General features: G+C 41.2%; 1 protein-coding gene across 16 annotated transcripts in view; it reads left to right on the top strand.

Moving 5' to 3' along the window:
• si:ch211-285f17.1 (sickle tail protein) overlaps nucleotides 1-24,656 on the top strand; it is a 500,571-nt gene that overhangs the window by 426,986 nt on the left and 48,929 nt on the right. For all 16 annotated transcript variants that reach the window (XM_052017058.1, XM_052017057.1, XM_052017071.1 and 13 more), the window contains 3 exons: nucleotides 7,365-7,463; nucleotides 7,838-7,884; nucleotides 10,929-11,086. In XM_052017058.1, coding sequence (XP_051873018.1) covers nucleotides 7,365-7,463; nucleotides 7,838-7,884; nucleotides 10,929-11,086 — 304 coding nt within the window. The remainder of the gene's footprint in view (nucleotides 1-7,364; nucleotides 7,464-7,837; nucleotides 7,885-10,928; nucleotides 11,087-24,656) is intronic.

The raw sequence follows: 24,656 nt of genomic DNA, 5'->3' as shown, positions 1-24,656 counted from the left end.
TCTTAATATGAAATGGTTCAGAGAAGGAAAATGTTCTGTTCACTGACCTATGCTCGTGATGATCCTGGCAGTCATTTGAACCATCTGTTAAAACAGAGCAATGTGACTCTTTATTACCCTGCAGGTTCATCAGCACCACAAGCATGTCGACAAGTGTAGCTGCAAACCTTGATGCATTCTGCCCCTACCCATTGGAAAAAAACAGTGGAATTTGTCATTGAGGTGACACTCAAAACTACATGATTGATCACTGGCCAGTGATCAATCATGTAGTGTAGCTACTGGATGGGTTGGAGTACAACTGGGGGAGTGGCCATACACTCTTTCACCAAGCTGTTATTCTTCGCAAATTGAGGGGAGCTGATTTGGGGACTGATTCTATTTTTGAAGAAATTCCTCATATTTTCAATCCATCTTAACCCTTTTGTGAGGTGAACATCTTTGGATCATGCCTGTTTGTTAATTGTCGGAAACAGGTTTGTAGATGCTCATAATGCTGCCTAACTTTGGCTCCAGTGTAGAAAGATCAGTGTTCTGTTTTGTTTACTATCCTGTCGCACCAGTTTGTGTCATCTTACCTCAAGTATGTCACAAATGAGAGTGACGAGACAGTATTAAAACCCGATTGAAACAAATTTATTTACTTCAAGTTTAGGTGGCTAATATTTAAAATAGTCATATGTGCAACTGTGGTAAAGGACATCCATGTTAAACCCATGTCCCAAAATTCACCTTGTTTTAATGATGATAGTTGGAAAACAAGACTGTTTCATCAGAGTATATTTAGTATGTTAAACATTTATGGAAGTGACAAGAATGATAAAATACATCACTAGAGGAGATTATTTAACCCATGATGTGCATGCTATTCCCTTGGTTAGATGCATTCAAATCACCCCAGTCTCCTGCTGTTTCTCCTAGCCCTACTGATGGTTTCCCTTCAAGTATGTGTCCAGTTCTCTTTTGAATGTTCAGGTTGAATCTGCTTCCACTGGGCTTTCTGGCAGTGCATTCCAGATCACAAAAACTCATTGTATAAGAAGAGAAAATATTTCCTCATGTGGCCTTTGGTTCTTTTGGCTGTTGCCTTAAAATCTACGTCTGCTGGTTGCCAACTTTCCTCCCACTGGAAGCAGTTTCAACATATTTTCTCTCCCAAATTGCTTTGTGATTTTGAACTTCGTTGAATCTCTCAACCTTTCTCATTTTAAGGAGAGTAACGCCAGCGTCTCTGATCTGTCTCCATAAGTATTATCCCTTATCCATAGGACCATTCTGGTAACCTCTTCTGCACCTTATCATCAAGGCCTTGACATCCTCCAGGTGCCCAGGGCTGAATACAATACTCCAGCTAAGGCCGAACTATCATTTCATAAAAGTTTAGGAGGAATAACATAGAAATCCAACTCCCTTCCTTCCTCTCAGAGGGTGGTGAATCTCTGGGCTTCTCTACCCCAGATGATGGAAGCTAGATAATTAGATATATTTAAGGTGGAGATAGATAAATATTTGAAAGATCAAGGAATTAATGGTTGTGGGGAAGTGGCACAGAAGAGGAGTTGAGGCCAGCATAGCTTAGCCATGAAGATATTGAATGTCGGGGCAGGCAAGAGGGACCTGGTGGCCTTCTCCTGCTCCTATTTTCTTTTGTTTTTATGTTCAGATGGTCAGTGTGACCAGCTGCATGGAGGGGGGTTATCCTTCACACAAACTGTGTTCCGCTATCCACACGGCTGGAGAGAAGCCTCAAGATTAGATGGATGGATTTTTTTTTCTTGCTGTTATCTGCAACAACATTGTTCATGTGGCTCCAAAAACAGAATGCTGGACTGAGTCAATGTGCCATTGGCTGTTGCCTGAGTGTTTAAATCTCCCTGTGCAGATTCATAAAATACCACCTTTCTGCGTTTCCTTTATTGTGGGAGTCTGTTTGTTGAAAGAAGTAATAATGAGGCCAGGTTTCAGATACCAACATTATTAATGCTACTTTTATTTTGTATGCACAAAAACTACTTGCATTTTGTTTTAAAGAATGCTGAAAAGTCTGCTCCATTCTCCAGAAAAGTGAAACATTAAATACACACACAACGAATAATGAGCGACTGTCTTAATAGGATTTTTGTTTGGCAATGCATCAAGTTTTCTTGGTTATATTTAACCTGGGTGGGTGGTCAAATGGAGCACTGTGTACAAGTATTCAGTTCTTAAATTGCTTAAACAATGCAGTAACTGGATTTGATTGAGCCATTAGATTTACTACAGCAGATTGCAAAGGTTTTCTTAGTGTCGAGCTCAGTGAATTATACAAACCAGGAAGTTTCCCCATCTGCCCCATCACTGGACTTGGCACGCTTACCCGTTTACTATTGGGGTTGTAATAATGTTGCTGTAACTAGCCTCTGGATTAGAGGAGGGGGAAGATCAACCAAGGTTTCCGCTTCTGATAACTGTCCTATGACTCTGGCTGTAAGTGTGAATGGGCAACCAAGGACAGAGACAGCTGTCTTGCTCTCTGTAGTTGAATTGTCTGACTCTTGACTATCCAGGTTCATACACACATGACCACTTGAGCAAAGTACCATGGATTGAGTGGTGTTGGCGAAACTGTATCCAGTGAAGAGTGAATGGCTTCAGGAGAGGAGAAGATCTGCAGTGAAATTAACTAAAATTCCTGCACCTCTACCCATGGCTGTTCAGCCCACTCCTGTCTGTGTCAGACAAGACACGTTCCCTTAAATGATTGTTTGGCAGATATTCCGTTCCTGGAGTTTTTCTCCCTCACCCTTTGAGGGCAATAACCTGCATCTTGCCCAATGGTCCAGTCTACACAGCAGTGTGGTCTCCTTGACTGTAACTGATACCAAAGCCATGCCATTGGACAGAAAATGGGAAGAAATTTAAATTAAATTAACACTCCAACAACTCTCCCTTTGTTTCCTCAGCAGTGCCAGGATCCTGAATACAAACTGGTACTATTTTCATGGCCGCAGTCTAGATAATGTTACGTATCCGCACTCAGGGTGTGAAGGCAATTTCTTTGACTACATGTTGCGTGGTGGCTGTGATTTTCTTGAAGCAGCCATGTGGATAGGATTGTTGGTTTTTGGTGCTTCTGTCTGAAAGTGCTGCAGAATTGGTGGTAGGAGAGGAAAGAGATGTTGAGGGGCACTTGCATCTTTGATTCAAATAAATGTCCACATTAGAGATGTGCAGCAAAGTCTGTGTGACAGTGGCAGTGTGATCAGATTTAGCATTTTCCCATGAATGAGACCCACTGAGTTACATCAGCTTTTAGTTTGCCTCCATGCTGGGGATGGCTTTCTCTAGGGGGGTCACCTTCATTTGCTGTAAATTTAACAAGACAACCAGAAAAACACCAGAAAATCAAGTGAATGGTTTTAGCCTTTTGTGCAGGGGTTTCATGGCTGTTCTACTGAAGTCATGGTGAACAAGCAGAGGAGCTCCAGAGGAAACTTGCATCAACCCTCAAGAAGCATCTCCCTGCTCTGTGTTCATAAATCATATCTGTTACTAGGCAGATGTGAAGCGGTACCTTCAATGGTGATGGAGTAAGTAACTGCCCCAGACTGTCCTATAATCTTCCCAAATGGAAGGTGCATGGAGGAGGGCAAAACCGACGCTCTTCATGGTTCTTTGTCCTTGGTAGTTTTGATTTACATCTATCTTTGATGAGTTTGAGCCCTTCCCCAGGATTGCAATATTTTCTGTTTCCCATATGACACGTATCAGCTCGTTTCACAAAAGTGACCAGAGTGTCTTGAGCTTTGCCTGCAGAATGAATGCATGAATCATACAAGGAAGCCCATATTCTTATGCAATTATAGAATCCAAGAATTGTTACGGCTCAGAAAGAGACCATTTGGCCTACTGAGTCCATGCCAAGCCCTTTTTCAATATGGCATGACAACCCAGAATACTAATAATGAAAATTTAGATTCTTCACCCTAAAGGTTGCAGAGTAATGAGGCACAGCTCTGTGAAAACCAGACAGGTCATTATTCCTAATAGTGGTTCGCCAAAAGGAGGTACACAAAGAGCAGGTGATCATCTTGGGTGACCAAGGGGGAAAGCGCTTTCAGAGCTTACCACTTTTGCTTCTTTCAACGATGCTTTTGTCTATGTGACGGATCTATCTGGCATGAAGATGGTCTGCCACTTCACTGAGTCATCCCTGCGTGCTGCTATGTTGGCCACTGAGGATGTGTCGCAGAGGTGCAGGGAGCTGATCAGCACTGCTCTGCACATCAAGTTGCACACCATTTGATGCAATGGGACTAAAATCCCCAGACCCAGAGCACAGTGAGCCCTGAATGAAAATTAGCCAGATTGAGGATGTCACTCCCTTACATCTGACACCAGTTGCAGGAAGGGAAGTTGTAGTGGTTAAAAACACTAAGATGCTGGAGGAATTCAGCAGGCCAGGCTGCATCTGTGGAGAAAAGCAGGCAGCCCTTCCGCACAGCTCCCCCTGCACCGCCCCCCAAGCTTCTTCTCTTCTTCCCTTTCCTAGCCTATCTCTTTTTTCTACCTTTCTCTCCTTATCTTTGGCTCTCCCCCCCTCCCCTCCCCCCCCCACCACCGTACCTGCCGATCATTATCTCTTACCTGCATCTGCCTATCACCACCCTGTGCCCACCCTGCCTCCCCTCTTTTGTCCACCTATCACTGCTCTGCTTTTCTCTCCTATACATTGGGCTTCCCTTTTTCCTATGTTCAGTCCTGAAGGAGGGTCCTGACCTGAAACGTTGACTGCCTGCTTTTCTCCATGGATGCTGCCTGGCCTGCTGAGTTCCTCCAGCATCATCCTGTTTTTCATCTAGATTCCAGCATCTGCAGTCCTTTGTTTCTCAAGTTGTAGTGGTTGTGTGTGTAGCCATATAACTAAAGAGTTCTGCTGATTTAAAAAAAATATTACAGAATGAAAATAATCTATCTTGCTTCTCATGTTGTATTTTATTTTGCACTGTATCTTTCTTTTTAATTTGACTTTTTTTGAAGAAACATGAATAAAAATAGCCACAGGCAGTTAAAATATTTAACCATGGGGAACTTGGTGAAGGGGTCAGTTTGGACCTTTCCCTACTTTTGGCCTAGGTATGTTGCTGTGAACTGAGAAATACAGCTTTGCCGTCAATGATTGTGAGCAGTGTTGTGTGGCTTGTGTAAAAGTTCAGGCCAAATATTAATCCCTCCAAGACCAGCAGGAGAGAGTTGGGTTGAAGAGTCAAATGCACAAAATACCATTCCAACCACATTGCTATTTTTATGTTGACAGGGTTTGTGGGGACAGAGCCTGTCACCAGGTGTGGGTACGTTTTACCTGCACCTTTTAAATGCAGCACTTAAATGCAGCACGAGGCCTGTTAGATACCACTGTGTGCTTCCCAGGCTAGGGAAACTTGGCAATAAAAGGGAGGTGGGAGCTGCTCATTGCACAATCTGAGTGCCTATTCTGCCACTGGTAGTGAACCAAGAGGAGCAGGAGTGCTCCCTGACCTCTTGTGGTGTTGATTCTGGCCTTTTCTTCCCCACCCCAGTCCAGACGTCATGCCTTCCCAACTTGTTCCACATCATTTCCTTGCAACAATTAACCATTTTACCACCACCAACCCTCCCTGCTCCCACCATAATGTTCTCCTTCTGTGTGATCTTCATCCTCTATTGTCAAGGAACAATCCCCAAAGTCCATAGACTACAGTTTTGTGCCAGAGATTGTCCTTTCTGGGCCAGTACAAGATTCAATTAAATGATCATCAGAAGCTACCTCGCCTCTATGTAAACGCCGAGGTCATAAACTGTCCAAGTGGATCTGCTGAGTGTTCCACTTTGCGCTCTAATCTCAGGATCATTTGGTTCTGCAAATCTGCTTAATTTGCTTTATGAGAAGGTATTGACCCTTAGTTAACAGACAAAAGGAACTGGTTAGCAGTTATCAATTTGTTTTTGTATGTTTTTCTTTTGATCATCTATTGTGATGAACACAGGCATGTCCCTAAAACAAGAATGTGTGTTCATGCTTTTTTATTCTATAACATTTATCACTGTAAATGCCTGAAAGTCGCTGGCTTTGACAACTCTAATTGAGCTTCACACTGAACTGACTATTTTCTTCATCTCATGCCATGAAAACCACTTCCCAATGTTAAAATAAATCATAAGCAGCAGAAGGACACAACATTCTACTTAAAAACCAGTTTAACACATCAGACCAGTGTACCACAGGTGGGCTATTTTCACATGATTGAAATTCCCAGGAATATGGTTGATTTATGGGGATTTTGTCAGAGGTATGAAAGGCTTATTATTTGAAGGCCGTGATAGGATTTTGGTTATAGGTGTTCTAAATCCTGAAGACTAGCTGCCGGGATTATGATATCCAATGCTTATTACAATTAATGTTCTTAAATAAATTGAAACATATAAAGATTTTTTTGGATTTTAATACTGTTTACAAATGGTGCTTAAGTAGTTCTCCTCCTGCTTTCACTGGTAGCTCACATTTTTTTTGATGCTGAAGTATTTCATGTAATGAGCAGCCTGCTGTGGGTGAACTGTGAACAGTATGAGCTGCTTCTCTGAGTGGGGCTGCAGTGTTTTTATTACCTAGTTAGATTTATAGAACAGTACTGACTTTGAATGCTAAATACCTTACCAACGCCATCATCACTGAAAGAAAGCTCACTAACTCCAGCTCAAGTTAATTAAAAATGGATAGTAAATAGATGTGACCTGCTCAGTGTAGCCCATAGCTTGGGAATGGAAATTAAAATAAAAGATTTTAAGGTTATTTACCTTTTGGAGTGTAGTATTGCCCAGAACTTTGATCCTCTATGGAATAAAAGGGAATGGACCCAATCAGTTTTACATTGTCATGGTGTTACAAGAGTGTGAATATAATGAGTTCCATTATGAACTTTGATTCATTTCCTTAGGGTGATTTTGGATGGGGTCTTAAATACAGTGACATTATTTGGTATTTACTCCACATATGTTGGTATTCAGGGTCACTGTTTAAAAATAAGGGGTTGCCCATTTCAGATAGAGGTGAAGCAAACTTCTTTTCCTCTCAGAGAGCCTTGATTTTTCGGAAGTCTCTTACACAAATGGCAGTGGAAGCAATTCTTCTGAATAGTTTTAAGGCAGAGGTGGATGGATTCTTGCCAAGCAAGGAGATGAAAGGCTACCGCAGGTAGACGAGAATGTGGAGTTGAGGGTTGCAATCCGATCAGCCATGATGTTATCAAATGCCAGAGGAGGTTTGTTGGGCCGAGTGGCCTATTCCTGCTCCTTATTCATATGTTCCAATGCCCTTGACTCAATTATGGCTTTTCCTTTTAACTTAGGGAACGAATGAAGGCCATGGAGAAGCAGATTGCTAGTTTGACAGGCCTTGTTCAGTCTGCACTGTTCAAGGGGGGCAGCGGTGCTAAAGAAAATCCCAGGTAAGAGAAAAGCAACAGGAAAACGGGAAATGCCGGAAGTACCGAGCAGGTCAGGGCCACATCTGTGGGGAGAGAGACAGAGTCAACGTCTCAGGTTGAAGACCCTACGTCAAAGTCTTTGACCCGCAAGGTTAACTCTGTTTCTCTCCCCACAGATGTGGCCCTGACCTGTTCAGTACTTCCAGCATTTCCCGTTTTACTTTTGACTCCCAGCATCTGTAGTATTTTTTGATTTTCAAGAGAAAAGAAACAGTTATACAAATGCTGCACATTATAAGATTTGGACTATTTCAAGAATCACAACAAATAATTGGATTTATCAATATACATAGGAAATGAAAATTTGACACAGTTCATTTGTTTTCTTTCCTCAGTGAGAAGTTAAAAGTTACACCACAAGCCAGCATCTCTGACACACAAGGTAATTATTCTTCATCCCTATTGAATACATTTTCTATAGCATACATAATGTTCATTTATTGTTCACTGTCAGTAAGTACCACTGCATGCATCACACCTTTTATATCTAAGAGGAAATGGACAGGTCCAACTTTACATCAGCAACAGTTTTAATCCAAGAGAATATAACATTCTTTTGAGCTTATACATCCAACAGCTTCCTCCTCTGAAATGTCAGTCAGGAGAATGGGTTTTGGTTTAGAAATTTATTTAAAGGGGGCCAATTCTTAAAATGTGGTACTATACTGAAATGTCAGGCTTAAATCCTGAAATGGTGTTGAACTGTAATTTGCTGACTTGAAAGTTCAAGTAAACTGAGCAAACCGGATATATGTACCTCATAGTACACATGCACAACCTTGCAGATTGGATAGGTACTTCCTTTGGCTCCAGGTAATCTCGAGGAAATAGATTCAAACCTTATCAAAGAAAATATTAAAAATAAACTCAAGAGCCAGTGCAGCCTGGCCAATAGGAGACCAATAGGACAAATGGAGAGGTATCAAAAGGCTCTGTGTGATATTGGCATTGTGTACACAGAGAAGGTTTTCACTCTATGTGAACCTTTGTTCATTATTTTAACTTCAGTTTTTATTGAAGTACTCAGAATCTGACCTGGGCAACACTTGGTTTAATCCATCTGCCTGACACTACAGCTCAATACTTCTCCTTGAGAGATGGCAGCCTCAGGACATTTTAATAAAATTCAGCTATCTGTATTTGTCTCTTGATTGCCCCATTTGGTGGATTAGGTTGAAAGCATAGTCACATGCCTAGCAAATTAATTTGATTTATATAAAAGATGAACTCTTTGTGGATATGCGAGCTACTGAGTCTGATACTTCAAAAAAAATGTGAGCCCTTAAGTGCATCAGTATAACTTATTCACTTGTACTCTTCACTTCTCCTGTGCTCTTCAATTTTTCTATGGTAGAACCAGCAAGAGTCTACAAATACAAGACTGTGGAGGAGGCATTGTTTTGCTGCTGCTTTTGTGTAGCCAATCAGTCTGGCATATAGGGAAACCAATATTTATAGGGATCAATCAGCAATTGTGGGAGAGTGATTAAAGTACATTGTTACAGAAGTAGGGTCATGCAGTATTTTGTGACAATTGTTTTGTTTAGACAACTTGTGCTTGACCAGTCTTGGATTCCTTTGTTGAAATAGGTATGGAGCTTCACTGGATGTGGGTTAATGTGGATTTTCAAAATTATGCACTTTATGAGGTCCTAATTGAGGGACATAGCAAGTGTGATGATACAGTGAGGTGATGATGTGTGAAGGAAGATAATTGGCGAGGAGAAAGCAAAGTTTAGAAGTGAAAAGTTTCACCAATGGGAAACTGGCGGTGAGTAGAATTCCACAGGTAACCCCACAGGAACCATTCTGAGTTGCTGTTGCCATAAATCTCCTGGACTTGGAAATCAAGGGAGCAACATTACCATTTCCTATTAAGATTAAAGTGGAATGGTCATATGGAGAAAAATGTGAGTGCAGATTCTGAACGACTGAATAACACATTTTTTTGTTAGATTTATAGATTTGTTCAGTGCAGCAAGAAACCATTGAGGCGTCACGTCTGTGAGCTTTCATCCAGTTCTACTTCCCTGCACCTTTCCCTGCATCTTTTTAGATTAATTTAAAATGTTTACTCACTTCCCTTTTTTTTGTGGATTCTGCTTCCAACATTGTTCTTGGAACATGCTGGTATAAAATGAACCCTGCTAACCTTTCCATTTGTTTGTGATGATCTTGCATCTACATCCTATTATTACTGCCACAGCAACCAATGAGAGCTGTACCCCTCAACACATCTCTATGTACTGTGTGAAAATGCTTCCTAATTTCTGTTCTTAATCTCTCTTTAAAGGCAAAAGCACCAGTTTCTATGGTCTGTTTCACATTCCATCTGATCTCTCTGTGTGCATACCAGACTGATTCCCAAGTTAAGCAAAGAAGATACGTTGTGCTGTCAAACTTGGGGTTTTGAAATCTAATGGTATTGTATCTTCTGGGATAAAATGATTGGTTGTTTTGAGTGAAATTATTTGCTTACCTCAGTGAGAGGCTGCCATTGGTTGTTTAGAGCATCCTCTTCTATAGGTGACTAGAAAAGACATTGTATTACCTGGTTGAAGTACTATACTGCTCTTAGGGTCCTGTTATTATGATGACATTTCAACTTCCCACTGTGGCCTTTCTTGTGGATTTCTAATAAGATTGCACCAATTTAATGTTGTACTGTGGGTACCCCGAAGCCTTGGGCTCCAGCTCAGCAAGGACTGGATTAGCTACACGTTGATTTTGTTTAGGAACCTTAGCAGTGATTTAGCGAGGTGACTCGTTCCATCTGTCTAGGTTAGTTTGAAATTCAAGTTCCAGAGCTGATTACTGTCAAATAAAATGTGTAATAGTGATTGAAGAGCATTTGCAATCTGTTTGAAGCAGGCCCTCCATACTTAATCCAAATGTGAAAAAAAATAGAATAATAACTGAAGTTGCTTTCAAAATCTGGTAAGGTTAAATCTGGTAAATTTTAGAAAATTGCATAAACTATTTCTAATGTTTGATGATGCATGCAAAATATATAAAATAAAATTTAGCACATTGATATTTTAAACTGATTTCTAGTTTCAGTGTGAAATCTCTCTCTCTAATCATGTAAATGTCAGATGGAGTTCCATTCACAGTATAAAGCATTGATCTTTTCTAATGATATTATGTATTATTAAATTCGAAAAGTCAAGTTGCTCAGTTCAGGCTGAATTATATTTCATTCTGTATTCCAGGTTTGTTGAGATTCAAATAGATGTTTGTGCATTATTCATGCAAATTGTGTTTTGCCGTGTTAAATCAGAACCTTTCTGTAACAATTGCATCCTTGCAAGCAGCCAGGTCACTCTCCAGAATTACATTTACCATTGATTGCAACCATATTTAGATCTCCCCGAAAAAGGCCTTCTGTTTTGTTTTTACAACTAATGGAGTAATTTTCCCCCACAGGTGCAACAAGTACAATCTCCGGGGTTACTCTTGAATCTTCGGGTATGGCTGCCCAACCCTCGGCCTCCTGTCAGCAGCAAATTCAAAATAATGTGTATGATTTACGAAGGAATATTCATGACTTGCGCCTGCAGCTTCAGCAGTTGAGACAATCACAGGTATCTGTTCACATTTCTCTCCAGAAAACCATAACCATGCCACAGAATCTGAGATCCCCTCTGAGATCTAGAGTTTAATTGATTGTGATAAGATTAGGATTGGAACAAGAATTTGTTTAAAATTATAAGATAATCACATGTACATTGAAATACACAGTGAAATGCATCTTTTTGCGTAGAGTATTCTGAGGCGGCCCTCAAGTGTCGCCACGCTTCCGGTGCCAACATAGCATGCCCACAACTTCCTAACCTGTACGTCTTTGGAATGTGGGAGGAAACTGGAGCACCTGGAGGAAACCCATGCAGACACGGGGAGAACATACAAACTCCTTACAGACAGTGGCCAGAATTCTGTATTGTATATCCCAATCAGATGCCAAAGATTGTAATTACTGTTAAATTCTGCCATACAGTGATAGAGTGGCAAGCTACCTGTGTCCTTGTCAACCAGTAGTGCAATTCATCTTTATGCTACATGTATTTCTGAATCATCTCATTGAACAGTGTGGTTTCACTGCGGAGGTGAGCTGTGCTTATACTATCAGTTGGGAATGTCTTGAGGAATAGCTGGGAGTAACATTTCTGCCCCCTCCTCAGAGGAGGATGCATGTGCAGACAGTAAGGCTTCTGGGTCAAGTTGAGAACATAAGGAAGGCAGAAGCCAGCAGGTCTTTAAGTGACTTTCCATAGGGAAGGTGAAAGAGAAGTCCATACAGTTTTATGCGCAACTCATTTTCACCTGTGAAGGATGTTGGCGGGACAACTGGAACACAGTTTTGTCAGTATTATAGTTCCTCAGGGCAGTGGGCTTTGAGTGAAGAGTTGGGCAAATGACCAAGTTTTTCTGGGTTACTTTTAGTTTAGCTGTACCATCATTTACATTGGCCAGATCTCAACAGTGAGGTTTAGAGCTCTCTACTCTGGTCATGAAATAAAGACCTTGTGCTGTTTGACTGAAGTAATAAGTTGGAAGTAATTAGTGGGGAGAAGTATTGGCATTGATCTCTTAGGCTGAATAGCCTGATTCTGTGTGGTAAACCTTTGTACTAAATCTGTAGTTCAGTCTTACTTGGAGGAAAAGTTCCACAGTTGCTATTATTGGTTTAATGTTTCCAAGTTTGCATTCGATAAAGCCTGAATAAATTTTGTGTTCTACGGCATTGAATACTTTTAGACTCGGAGCGGGTCTGTTGTTCAGGAGCACTTCATGTAACATAGAGCAGACATGTGACTGTTGAACATCTGACTGAAACAATGAATAATGTAACCTGGAAGTCAATGCATACCAGAAAATCAGTGATGGAGCCCCTCCAGATTGATGATTTAGACAACTAGTTGACTAATGTAATTCCACATAACCCAAGTCTTCACTTAATGCTTTCAAATTAACAACTTTTTTGGCTATACCTTAGAAAAGAGCAACATTATTTGGTTCTGTGTACCAGTAGGAAAGTCTGTGTTCATATAATACCTTTCAATACCACAGCCAGTTCTAAAACATTTTACAGTCAGTGTAAATCCAGTGAATTGTAATCACTTTTGCATTGAAAGCAGTCCAGCAGCCAATTTGCACATACCAATCCACAAGATAAGATAAGATATCTTTTATTAGTCACATGTACATCGAAACACACAGTGAAATACATCTTTTGCGTAGTGTTCTGGGGGCAGCCCGCAGGTGTTGCCATGCTTCCAGCCCCAATATAGCGTGCCCACAACTTCCTAACCCGTGCATCTTTGGAATGTTGGAGGAAACCGGAGCACCCGGAGGAAACCCACGTAGACACACGGGGAGAATATACAAACTCATTACGGACAGTGGCCGGATTTGAACCTGGGTCGCTGGTGCTGTAAAACGTTATGTTAACCGCTACACTACCATGCCTGCCCTAAAATCATGATCCTGCCCAGAATTGGTAATTTTGAAGTGGTATTGGTGTGAGGATTAAATGTTGGCCATGACATCTATTGCCTTTGAGAGCAGATAAAGCATTGGTCTAATGGTGTCTCCAACAGTGGAGTTCTCTTAGCATTGGAGAAGAATTTTCTGCTCAAGCCTCTGGAACAGGATTTGAAGTCACAACCTCCTGACTCAACTGATCCTTGTCTGATTCTTTAAATTAATTTTTCCATATGAATATATAAAAAGTATTTTTGCCCACTTAAAGTGACATTCTACATCACAGTTTTACTTCGAAGAATAAAAAAAAGTTTACAACATTGAGTCCTGTGGTTACGGTATTTTACTCTGGTTTCCTCATGAGCTGACACTGCATATTTCCAGGATTGCCAATAGCTCGTTATTGCATGGGACACCCTGTGCTTAACTGGAAAAATCAGCTTCCCTTTACAAAATAAGTGTATGGCACGCCTTCTATAATTGTCTCAACTTGGGCATTTGATCTACAAAGGTCAATTCCCAGGCTGGTCCCAAGATTGAATGAATCCAGGATATGCACCCAAGTGTTGCGACTGACACAATGGTGCAGATTTTGCAGTCAGTGGTGTACACCTCTTCTGAAACCAACTTAAGCTCATCCTGCAGCCAGTGGAGACCCAGGGTCTCACAAGGTAAATTGACAGGTGTCCAAGCCATGCCGCTGTTGTAGTGGCTGTCAGAACTGTAAGATGCTGTCGTTTAATTCTCCTGGTGAAAAGAGGTTGGAGGATGGGCAAAGGGGAAGAGGGAGTTGCGGCGGCAGGAGGAATCTGTTCCTTACTTTTGAAATACTTTGTCAGCAAACCTATAGTTGGTCATTATGTTTAACATTGAACAGGACAGCACTGGACAGGCCATTTGGCCCATGATATTGTGCCGATATTGATACCAATTTATACTAAGTGTCCTTCTCCTGTGTATCATCCATATTCATGTGTCTATCTAAAGGCCTCTTAAACTCCACCAAACTGCCTGCTTCCACCATTATCCCATTCCAGGCACTGACCACGCTCTGTGTGAAAAACAAACTCGCCCCTCACATCACCTTTAAACTTCTCCCCTCTAACCTTAAAAGCATGTCCTCTGGTGGTTGACATTTCTACCCTAGGGAAAAGATTCTACTGTCTACCGTATCTAAGCTTCTCATAATGTTAAGAACCTCTATCAGGTCTCCCCTCAGCCTCCGATGCTCTGGGGAGAACAACACAAGTTTGGCCAACCTTTCCTTGTAGCTCATACCTTCTAATCCAGGTTGGATCGTGGTAAACAACTTCTGCACCCTTTCCAATCTCCACATCCTTCCTATAATGGGGCAACCAAAACTGCACACAATACTCCAAGTGTGGTCTGACTAAAGTTTTATTATAGCTGCAGCATGACTTCCTTACTCTTGTACTTAAACACCCCTACCAATGAAGGCAAGCATGCCATATGCTTTCTTTACCTGCTTAGCCACTTTCAGTGAACTATGGACTTGGACCCCAAGATCCCTCTGTACTTCAGTGCTATTAAGGGGCCTACCATTAACTATATACTTTCTCCTTACATTTGACCTCCCAAAGTGCAACACCTCACACTTGCCCAGATTAAACTCCATCTGCCACTTCTCTGCCCATATCTGTAACTGATCCATATCCCGCTGTATTCTTTGATAGTCCTTTACACTGTCCACAACTCCACCAATCTTGGTATCATTTGCAGACTTGCTAATCCACCCATCTATATTTTCATCCATGTCATTGACATATATCACAAACAACAGAAGTCCCAGCACCAATCCTTGCAGAACACCACTGGTCACGGACCTCCAGCCAGGATAACAGCCTTTCACCCCTACTCTCTGTTTTCGATGGGCAAGCCAGTTCCACATCCAAACTTGCAATTCACCCTGGATCCCATACATCTTTATCTTCTGAATCGACCTACCATGAGGGACTTCATCAAATGCCTTACTAAAGTCTGCATAGATAACGTCCTTACCCTCATAAGCACCTCTGTCACCTCCTCAAATAACTCAATCAAGTTTGTAAGGCATGACCTGCCTCGCACAAAGCCATGCTGACTGTCCCTAAGCAGACCATGCCTTATGAACATCACTTCTAATATCTTCCTTCCCATTCAGCTTTTCGACTATATAACCTATTACATTGGCCTAACCCACTAATGTATCTCCTGTTACATAATGTAAGATTTTAATTATTCAACAAAGTAGTTATTATTTTTAACAGTTTTAGTATTGGGAAGTTTTATACCTGATAGTTATGTTGTCACCTAATTTATGCCAGTGCGATGTCTATTTGTGTTGCTATCATTACAAACCTAGGTCTGGGATTTTTCAAAGTCAATTCTCAGGATGCAAGCTGGGACATCCAGCCAAGTTGTATAGAAAACAGGCAAGACTGACAAATAATCAACTGATAGAATGAGAGTGAGCTATCATTTATTAGGACAGCCATCTAAAATGAGCAGATAGCTTTATAAGTAAGGTGCAAAAGTGATCAATTTATTTTTCTTCAGTCAATAGTGCCATTGGGAACTTTTCATTGCCCTAGAATGTTCTACGCCAATATGTAGTTGATAACCAAATTGTCAGATTCATATTTGACCAAAGCCATATTATTTGGGTTTGCTTTGCCTCAAAAGTAAAATCTACTAAAATTCCTTCTATAAGTGAGAATTCCTTCTATAAATGAAAAGGCATATTAGCAGCATTGGTGCTTTCAATCTTATTGTGAAAGGAAAATGGACATGATTTTTCCCTTGCTCTACTTATCCATAATGCTATTCCATAGAGAGAGGAACTTAGTGACCTGAAGAATAGCAAGATCCATATCTATTGTATTCCTTAGACTTAGTATTACTGATATTCAGAAATGTGTAGTGGTGATGCCAAAGCTTTCTACTGGAGCATGTTCATTTCATGCTCCATTGCGAAGGAGCTGTGTAAAAGGTCACAGGTTTGACTGATTTTTCATTTTGTCATTTTTCTGACAAATGCTGCAACCAATACTAAGGTATCTCTGTATTCACCAGGGTGTAGGTTCCATTATTCGAAACGACCTTGAGGTAGTTTTGAATACTGTTATTTGTCAGGTGATGGGCGAACTGTGCATTAGTTTTTTTACTTCTCATAGTTCACTTCCTTCAAGAGGCCAGCATCTTCCCTTTTCAAAGCCTTAGAAGCTTGGTGAAGAGAAGTGGCAGTATTAACAAAAATTGGAGATTGACTCTCTCCAATACAAATATAGTTCCAATGTAGCAAGATCTAGTCCATCCTCAAGTGAAATGTTGTTAAATTTGGCTGAAACTACTGTTATTTTAATGCTGATATTATACTACAGCCAAGATACTAAATATAGATTTGTAGAGTGGAGTCTGCATAGTGTAGCTAAGCATCACTCAGCCTTCTGAGAACTTTGTCCACATTTAGTGTGCACTGCTTCCTAGCCAATGAGATTTTAATATTTCAAGACATTAAATAGTATTATATTTGATTCATAACTGTAGGCTCTTGCTGCTGGCTGGTGGGTGGGTGATTGCACGTTCTTTCTCTCTTCCCTAATGTACTTAATGGAGTAAGAACACTAGAAATGAGCTTAAGGCAGCTGCACAGATCAGAATGGGTAGTTGTAATTGAAACATAGTACAATGCATTAAATTTTCAAATGGCACAGTTTATCACTTAGCCTTAGAACATGATAGGAGGGTTTAATGTTCTGATGGTTAATTTTGGCTAAAATGTTAAATCTTTTTGAAGTTCTGATTGACCTCTGATTTCCTAGGACCTTTTTTAGTTTAATTTCCTGCATCTATATATTTCTTTCTATCATTAGGTTACACCTGTTGATCTTTACCCTGTTGGGATATTTTTGGGTCCTTAGAATATTGGAAATCAATTACTGTCATGATCGTCAGGCAAGTGTTTTTTTTAATGGTGACAGATTTACTGCTTTTTATTAGATTCCTGACTGAAATTGGCTAAAATTTAGCCATGTGCACCACTGGGTCCATGTTTTCCTGGATAACTATGAGTGGGAGTACAATATTCAGTGCTGAAATCAAAGTGCTGAAAATGTTCTTGAGCAAGAACTGCACAGCCACAGATTAGAATAGATGATCTTTGTTTTTTCTCATAGCTACTTTAGCATATTTTTTCCATGAATAAGTTTTATTTTTCCCTCAATTGATGGACAACCTGAAAGATAAAGACAAGAGGAATTTCACCAGATTGTTAAAAATACATGAGCAAAGGGATGTGGTTTAGATAAATCTGAGGGAGTGCAGAAAAACTAAAGATGAAGGATTGGGCTTGGACCAGTCTCCAAGTTGCTTTTTGATGTTTACAGAAAAAGTACACTGGGGAATGTAACAGACATCTTGAAGTGTATAACACTATATTAAAGCAAAGGTAAATTAAAAGGCCAATTACTGTACATCTAGTGTGAAGTCTTGGGATGTTTTATTATGATTAAAGCATTAATTAAATGGACATGGTTGTTAGTGAATTCACTCAGATTAACTGAAGGGAGTTAAATAAATCTTGTGGCTTGGTTTTCCACAGCTTGCTATATTGCTGCAGTCTGCAAAGAAAATTGCAGCAGTTCTTGTGGAATCAATTTGAAAAAAACCCCATAGGTACTTGATAGGTCACGAACGTCTGTGGAGCCTTGGAGGCAGGGTCTTAATATGTGTTTTGCTTTCAGACTTTTGATATCTGCAGTATTTTATTATTCCACCATTTTAAGACTTACCAGAATGTTGAATCGGCATTTAAACTACCAATCTATTATATATAAACACACAAAATGCTAGAAACACTCAGGCAGGCTGACAGTATGTGTGGAAAGAGAAACTGGAATTAGCCTTGCAGGTTGAAGAACCTTTACCGGAACCTGCTGAGTGTTTCCAGCATTCTCTGTTTTTAATTTCAGATTTCCAGCATCTGCAGTTTTTTTATATTCTCATCAACTAATTTTTTGTTGGGCATATAGCGCATGGCAAATGAATTACCAGAAATTGTATTTATGTAGAACCTTGCACATAGAAAAACTAAAGTACTTCACAGGAGTGTGCCAAAAAATATTTGGCAACAATGTACAAAAGGAGGTTTGAAGCCAGGCAACGGTAAAGCTTGGTCAAAGAGATGGATTTAAGGATTGTCCAGAATATATTGCTATTTACGCCGATAGGCAATGAATAAACTTGGGGCCAGAATTGGAGAAGTGTAAAATTGGAAGATTGTGGTATGGGGGAATACTAGAAATAGGAGGGAGTGAGGGCAGAGAATGATTTGTAAACAAAACTGTAAATTTTAAAATTTGAGCACGTGCTTAACTAGGAGTCAATGGACAACAAGCACAGGGGAGATGGGTGAATGGGACCCTGTAGCTTAGGAATTTTGATCTTAAATTTCTCCGGTGCAAAACATCGGAAGCTGACCAGAAATGCCTTAGAATTGTCCAATCAAAAGTTTACAAAGATATGCATAGGAATCAGGTGAAATTTAATATTAATAAATGTAAAGCACAACTAATGGATTCAAAAAACTGTGACAGTGAATAGAATTGGATTATCATAGGAAGACTTGATGAGGGAATTGGCTCTAATTGCAGATTTATCACTTTAGTGTTGAGACATTATAAAAGCAAGCTAATTACATCAGTTCCAGGGCAGTCTCCATTTCATATCAAATACATAGGGCATCACAGAAAGACTAAGGAGGTTCTAATGGAGGCCTTTCAAATAATGAAGGGGTATGATAAGGTAGGTAAAGAGAAGATATTTCCACTGGCAGGTCAAAGTAGAACTGAAGGGTGACACAGTGGTGCATCTGGTAGAGCTGCTGCCTCACAGCTCCAGCGACCTGGGTTCACTCCTGACCACAATGCTGTCTCAGTGGAGTTTGCACATTCTCCCCGTGACTGGATGGGCTTCCTCCTGGTGCTCTGGTTTCCTTCCACACTCCAAAGGTTGGTAGGTTAATTGGCCACCGTAAATTGCCCCCGGTGTAGACAGGCGATAGAATCTGAGGGATGTTGATGAAAATGCAGGGAGAATAAATGTAGGATCAGTGCAAATGAGTGCTTGATGGTTGTTGTGGACTCAGAGGGCCAAAGGGCCTGTTTCTGTGCAGCATCACTCTGACTCTCCATAGCTGCAAATGTAAGGTAGCTATTAATGAACATAAGATGAAATTTTTTACCTTGAGCTTTGTTAGAATGTGAAACTCGCTACCACGACTTGAGGTGATTTATATTGATGCATTTAAGCAGAAGCCAGATAAGTATCCATATATTGACTGGGTGAAGAAGAAGGAGGAGGAGGTTTGTGTGCATTACCAATAGATCTATGGACTAAATGGCCATTTAGTAAATGGCCACTTCGTAATTGTGGAAGAGTACAATCTGGGTTTGCACCACACGCCATTTCACTAAAAGTCACCATATCACAAGAAATATAAAGAATTAGAAAAGACTCAGAAATGAGCTGCGAAATTGATTCCAAGGTGAGAAGAGATAAACAAGTGAATGAAGATTAGGGGAGCTTAAGCTTTTCAGTCTGGCAAAAATGTGGTTAAGGAGAAATCTCATGGAATGGCAGACAATTCTAAAATGTAAATATAACAAAAACCTCTGTGATGGGTAGAAAAAGCAGAGTAGAACACGCAATTATTTAAGAATGTGTAAACAGAAGCTTGGTTTGTCCTGAATCCAAATGTGCGGAGGAGAGTACAGCAATAGACCAATATTCTTGTACATGTTTAGCGCTAGTAACCAGAGACATTTATCTCTCTCTTCATTCCATTTCCACAGCTGTGTGCAGTTTGTTTACTTACCTCTCTCCATCCTCCCTATCTTCAGTGTATTGTACTCTGCATCTGCTTACCCCATCCCACAGAGCAGGGCCACACTCTCTGCTTTCCTCGCTTATTCATTTTCCTCCTGGGGTGTTTTTTATTTTGCTGCCCCTTTGTCACCTGCATTTTTTTTCACAGGTTACTCTTCCTTCAGTAGCCTACTTGATAATCTTTTGAGTAATAGAACTGTAGTCCTTCATGTTAGAGATTTCAGGGTGGATACAGTGGCGTAGCTAATGGAGCCATTGTCTCACGGCACCAGAGACCTGGAGTTGGCTCACTCTCCCGGTTACCCTATGGGTTTCCTCTGGGTTTTCTGGTTTCCTCCCATATCACAAAGATGTGTGGGTTGCTAGGTTAATTGGCCACCGTAAGTTGCCCCTAGTGTGTAGGCGAGGGGTAGAATCTGGGAGTAGTTGATAAGAATGTGGAGAGAATTAAAAAAGGAGGTGAATATAGGATTAATATAAATGGTGGTTAATTGTTGTCAGCTTGGTGGGGTGACGGGCCTTTTTCTACACCGCATCTCTCAAAACACCATGAAATAATCTCCTCCTAACAATATAATCACGATAGTCCTTGAGAATCAAAAGAGATTGAGGGACTTCATAACATCTAAATTCAAACTTAAACTAATATTTAAGAATGAAGCAGCTTGGGAGTGATTTTGAATGGAGGAACTGTGAATTGAGTCAGGTCTGTTCCAACCTCTGATACCCAAATACATTCAGATCACAATCCCTCTGAAAATAGCAGGAATGCTGTGGTGTTGCAAGCATTTTTGGTGTGAAAAGGCAAGAGAACATTAATGAGCAAACAATAAACTATTCCATCCCCCATCTCATCCTGTTTCAGACAGGCGCATGACTTGCCTGCTCTTTTCCTTGTGTCCTCAGCTATGGGCTGTAGCAGGCTTAAAATGGAGTTCATTGTTAGTACTTTAATTACAAAGGTGATATGCATGTACCGAGAAATTGGGATTAAGAACCTTAACCTTGTGCAATGTCCTGAGCTATAAATTGCAGCACAGATCAATAATCAACTGGTGCTGTGAACTTCTGAGTGTAGAAATTAGCTTCAGTATCTGATGTAGTACACACTAAGTGCCCTGTGAAATGGTTGCCAAAATAATTGAATAATTGAATGCTAAGATTACCTGCAGTGGGCATTAGGGGGCAAATAATGACTCTAATCATTCTTAATTAGTAACCATGACCTATTTAAGTTATGTGTGGCTGTGGTGGCAGCAGAATTGAAGAGGGACTACAGATTGGAAGGTGAGTTGATACCCCATTGAGATTGGTTGCCTTGCATCCTTGTTAGTGGCTTGCGATTTGACCTGAGCTATTCCTTTAGTGGAGTGCAAGGACAGTGAGGGCAGAAGAAAAGCACTAAAGTGGCACTATACCTGGCCCACACCTTGCAGTAGCACCTGCTCAGGCTCTGAACCTTTCTAACCTCTTGTGATAATGCATTTCCCAACAACCAAGAAGAAAAAAAAGGACTCAACACCTCCCTCTGCAACTGGATCCTTGACTTCCTGACCAACAGACCGCAATCAGTGAGGATAGGCAGCAATACCTCCAGCATGATTATCCTCAACACTGGTGCCCCACAAGGCTGCGTCCTCAGCCCTCTACTCCCTATACACTCATGCCTACGTGGCCAGATTCTGCTCTAACTCCATCTACAAGTTTGCAGACAATACCACCGTAGTAAGCCGTATCTCAAATAACGATGAGTCAGAGTACAGGAAGGAGATAGAGAGCTGAGTGACATGGTGTCATGACAACGACCTTTCCCTCAATGTCAGCGAAACAAAAGAGCTGGTCATTGACTTCAGGAAAGGGGTCAGTGTACATGCACCTGTCTACATCAACAGTGCTGAGGTGGAGAGGGTTGAGAGCTTCAAGTTCCTTGGAGTGAACATCACCAATAGCCTGTCCTGGTCCAACCATGTAGACACCACAGCCAAGAAGCTCACCAGCACCTCTACTTCCTCAGGAGGCCTAAAGAAATTTGGCACGTCCCCTTTGACATTCACCAACTTTTATTGATGCACCATAGAAAGCATCCTATCTGGATGCATCACCGGCTTGGTACGGCAACTGCTCTGCTCAGGACCTCAAGAAACTGCAGAGAGTTGTGGACACATCCAGCACATCATGGAAACCAGCCTCCCCTTCATGGACTCTGTCTATACCTCTCGCTGCCTTGGTGAAGCGGCCAGCATAATCAAAGACCCCACCCACCCGGGTCATTCTCTCTTCTCTCCTCTCCCATCAGGCAGAAGATATAGGAGTCTAAGGGCTCATACCACCAGGCTCAAGGACAGCTTCTATCCCTGACTATTGAACAGTTCCCTTATACGATGAGATGGACTCTTGACCTCACAATCTACCTTGTTATGACCTTGCACCTTATTGTCTACCTGCAATGCAGTTTCCTGTAGCTGTGACACTTTACTCTGTATTCTCTTATTGTTTTTACCCTGTACTCCCTCGATGTGCTGTGCAATGAATTGATCTGTCCGAACAGTATGCAAGGCAAGTTTTTCACTGTACCTGGGTACAAGTGACAATAATAAACCAATACCAACCTATTCTGCACTTTGGTATGCCATATTACCAACCCTTCAACTGGTGGTAAGTTTGTGAAAGAGCAATGCAATTCCTGTCTTGCATTTCATCTCTATAATGTCTTATATTGACCCAAACCATCTGTGCACCTCTTGTGATCTGGTGTACTTATTCAACAAGGTAGCTTCAGATAGCTGAAGGATTTAGGTATTTGAATTTTTGTCTACAGATTGTGATTGATAGCTTGGAAAACAAATAAAACTACAGATGCTGGAATCTGAAACAAAAACAGAAATTCTGGAAGAACTCAGCCAGTCAAGCAGCATCTGTGGAAAGAGAAACCAATTCATGTTTTAGATCAGGGACCCTTCCTTAGGCTTTCAATGCAGAGCTGGAAGGAGGAGTGAGGTGCAAGACAAAAGACCATATAGAGATGGGTGAAGACAGATCAGGTGATAAAGAGATGAGTACAATCTTTTTGTGATTGATGCCTTTGTTAGGGGTGATTGGAGATTTGATTATTTTGGCCCAGAGGTTGCTACAACAATAGTGGATGCCATAAATCAAACAGTTGTAGTCCCCAGGCCTCTAGGACTCAATGTAACGCACTATTTGTGGGAGCAACACTGATATAAGAAGTAAAATCTGGAGAAGCTACTCAAGCCTGCTCCGCCACTGATTCTGTACCTCAAGTCCACTTTTCCAACTAATATCATATCCTCTGATTCCATCAGTAATGTGAGTGAAACTAAACTGCACTAATCTCGCTGATCATCGCAGCAAACTTGAAGAGACAGGGCCTAGGAATAATAAGGATTCATTTCAATTTTCATTTTCTGTGGGAAATCCCAACCTGCATATGATTAATCCATAGGATTGTAATGTTGATCATTTTAAAGAAGTAATCTGATGGATCTCAAATTCATTCAATGTATGACTTATCTACAAAATAGAGATAGTTGTAAAAAGTTGTGTTTAGCACTATTGCCCAATTAAGGTGAACAAACCCCAGGGCCTGACAGAGTGCATCCTAGGACTTTGTGGGAGGCTAGAGAAATTGTGGTAGCCCTTGTGGAGACTTTTGCTTTATCGTTAGCTGCTGGTGAAGTTCCCGAGGACTGGAAGGTGGCTAATGTCGTTCCGTTGTTTAAGAAAGGTAGCAAGGACAAGCCAGGGAACTACAGGCGGGTCAGCCTGACACCAGTAATGGGGAAGTTACTGGAGGGAATACTGAGGGACAGGATCTACCAGCATTTGGACGGACAGTCTGATTAAGAGGAGTCAGCATGGCTTTGTGCATGGAAGGCCATGCTTGATGAAACTTTTAGAGTTTTTTTGAAGAGGTAACTGTGGGATTCTGGTGTTTGGATCTCGGGTTCTTTTGCAGTCAGGAATAGAAACATAGAAAAACTACAGCACAATTCAGGCCCTTCAGCCCACAAAGCTGTGCCGAACATGTCTCTACCCTAGAAATTACTAGGCTTACCCATAGCCCTCTATTTTTCTCAGCTCCATGTACCTATCTAACAGTCCCTTGAAAGACCCTATCGTATCCACCTCCACCACCGTTGCCGGCAGCCCATTCCACTCACTCACCACTCTGAGTAAAAAACTTACCCCTGACATCTCCTCTATACCTACTCCCCAGCACCTTAAACCTATGTCCTCTTGTGGCCACCATTTCAGCCCTGGGGAAAAGCCTCTGACTATCTACCCGATTAATACCTCTCATCATCTTATACACCTCATTCAGGTCCCCCCTCATCCTCTGTCACTCCAAGGAGAAAAGGCCGAGTTCCCTCAACCTGCTTTCATAAGGCATGCTCCGTATTTCCAGGCAGTATCCTTGTAAATCTCCTCTGCACCTTTCCTATGGCTTCCACATCCTTCCTGTAGTGAGGTGACCAGAACTGAACACAGTACTCCAAGTGGGGTCTGACCAGGGATCTATATAGCTGCAACAATACCTCTCGGCTCCTAAATTCAATTGCCCGATTGATGAAGGACAATACACCATATGCCTTCTTAACCACAGAGTCAACCTGCACAGCCGCTTTTGGCGTCCTGTGGACTCGGACCCCAAGATTCCTCTGGTCCTCCACACTGCCAAGAGTCCTACCATTAAGACTATATTCTGCCATCATACTTGACCTACCAAAATGAACCACTTCACACTTATCTGGGTTGAACTGCATC

The sequence above is a fragment of the Pristis pectinata genome, chromosome 5, assembly GCF_009764475.1.
Source record: "Pristis pectinata isolate sPriPec2 chromosome 5, sPriPec2.1.pri, whole genome shotgun sequence".
Classification (NCBI taxonomy): Eukaryota; Metazoa; Chordata; class Chondrichthyes; order Rhinopristiformes; family Pristidae; genus Pristis; species Pristis pectinata.
This window is presented reverse-complemented; position numbering and strand designations above follow the sequence as displayed.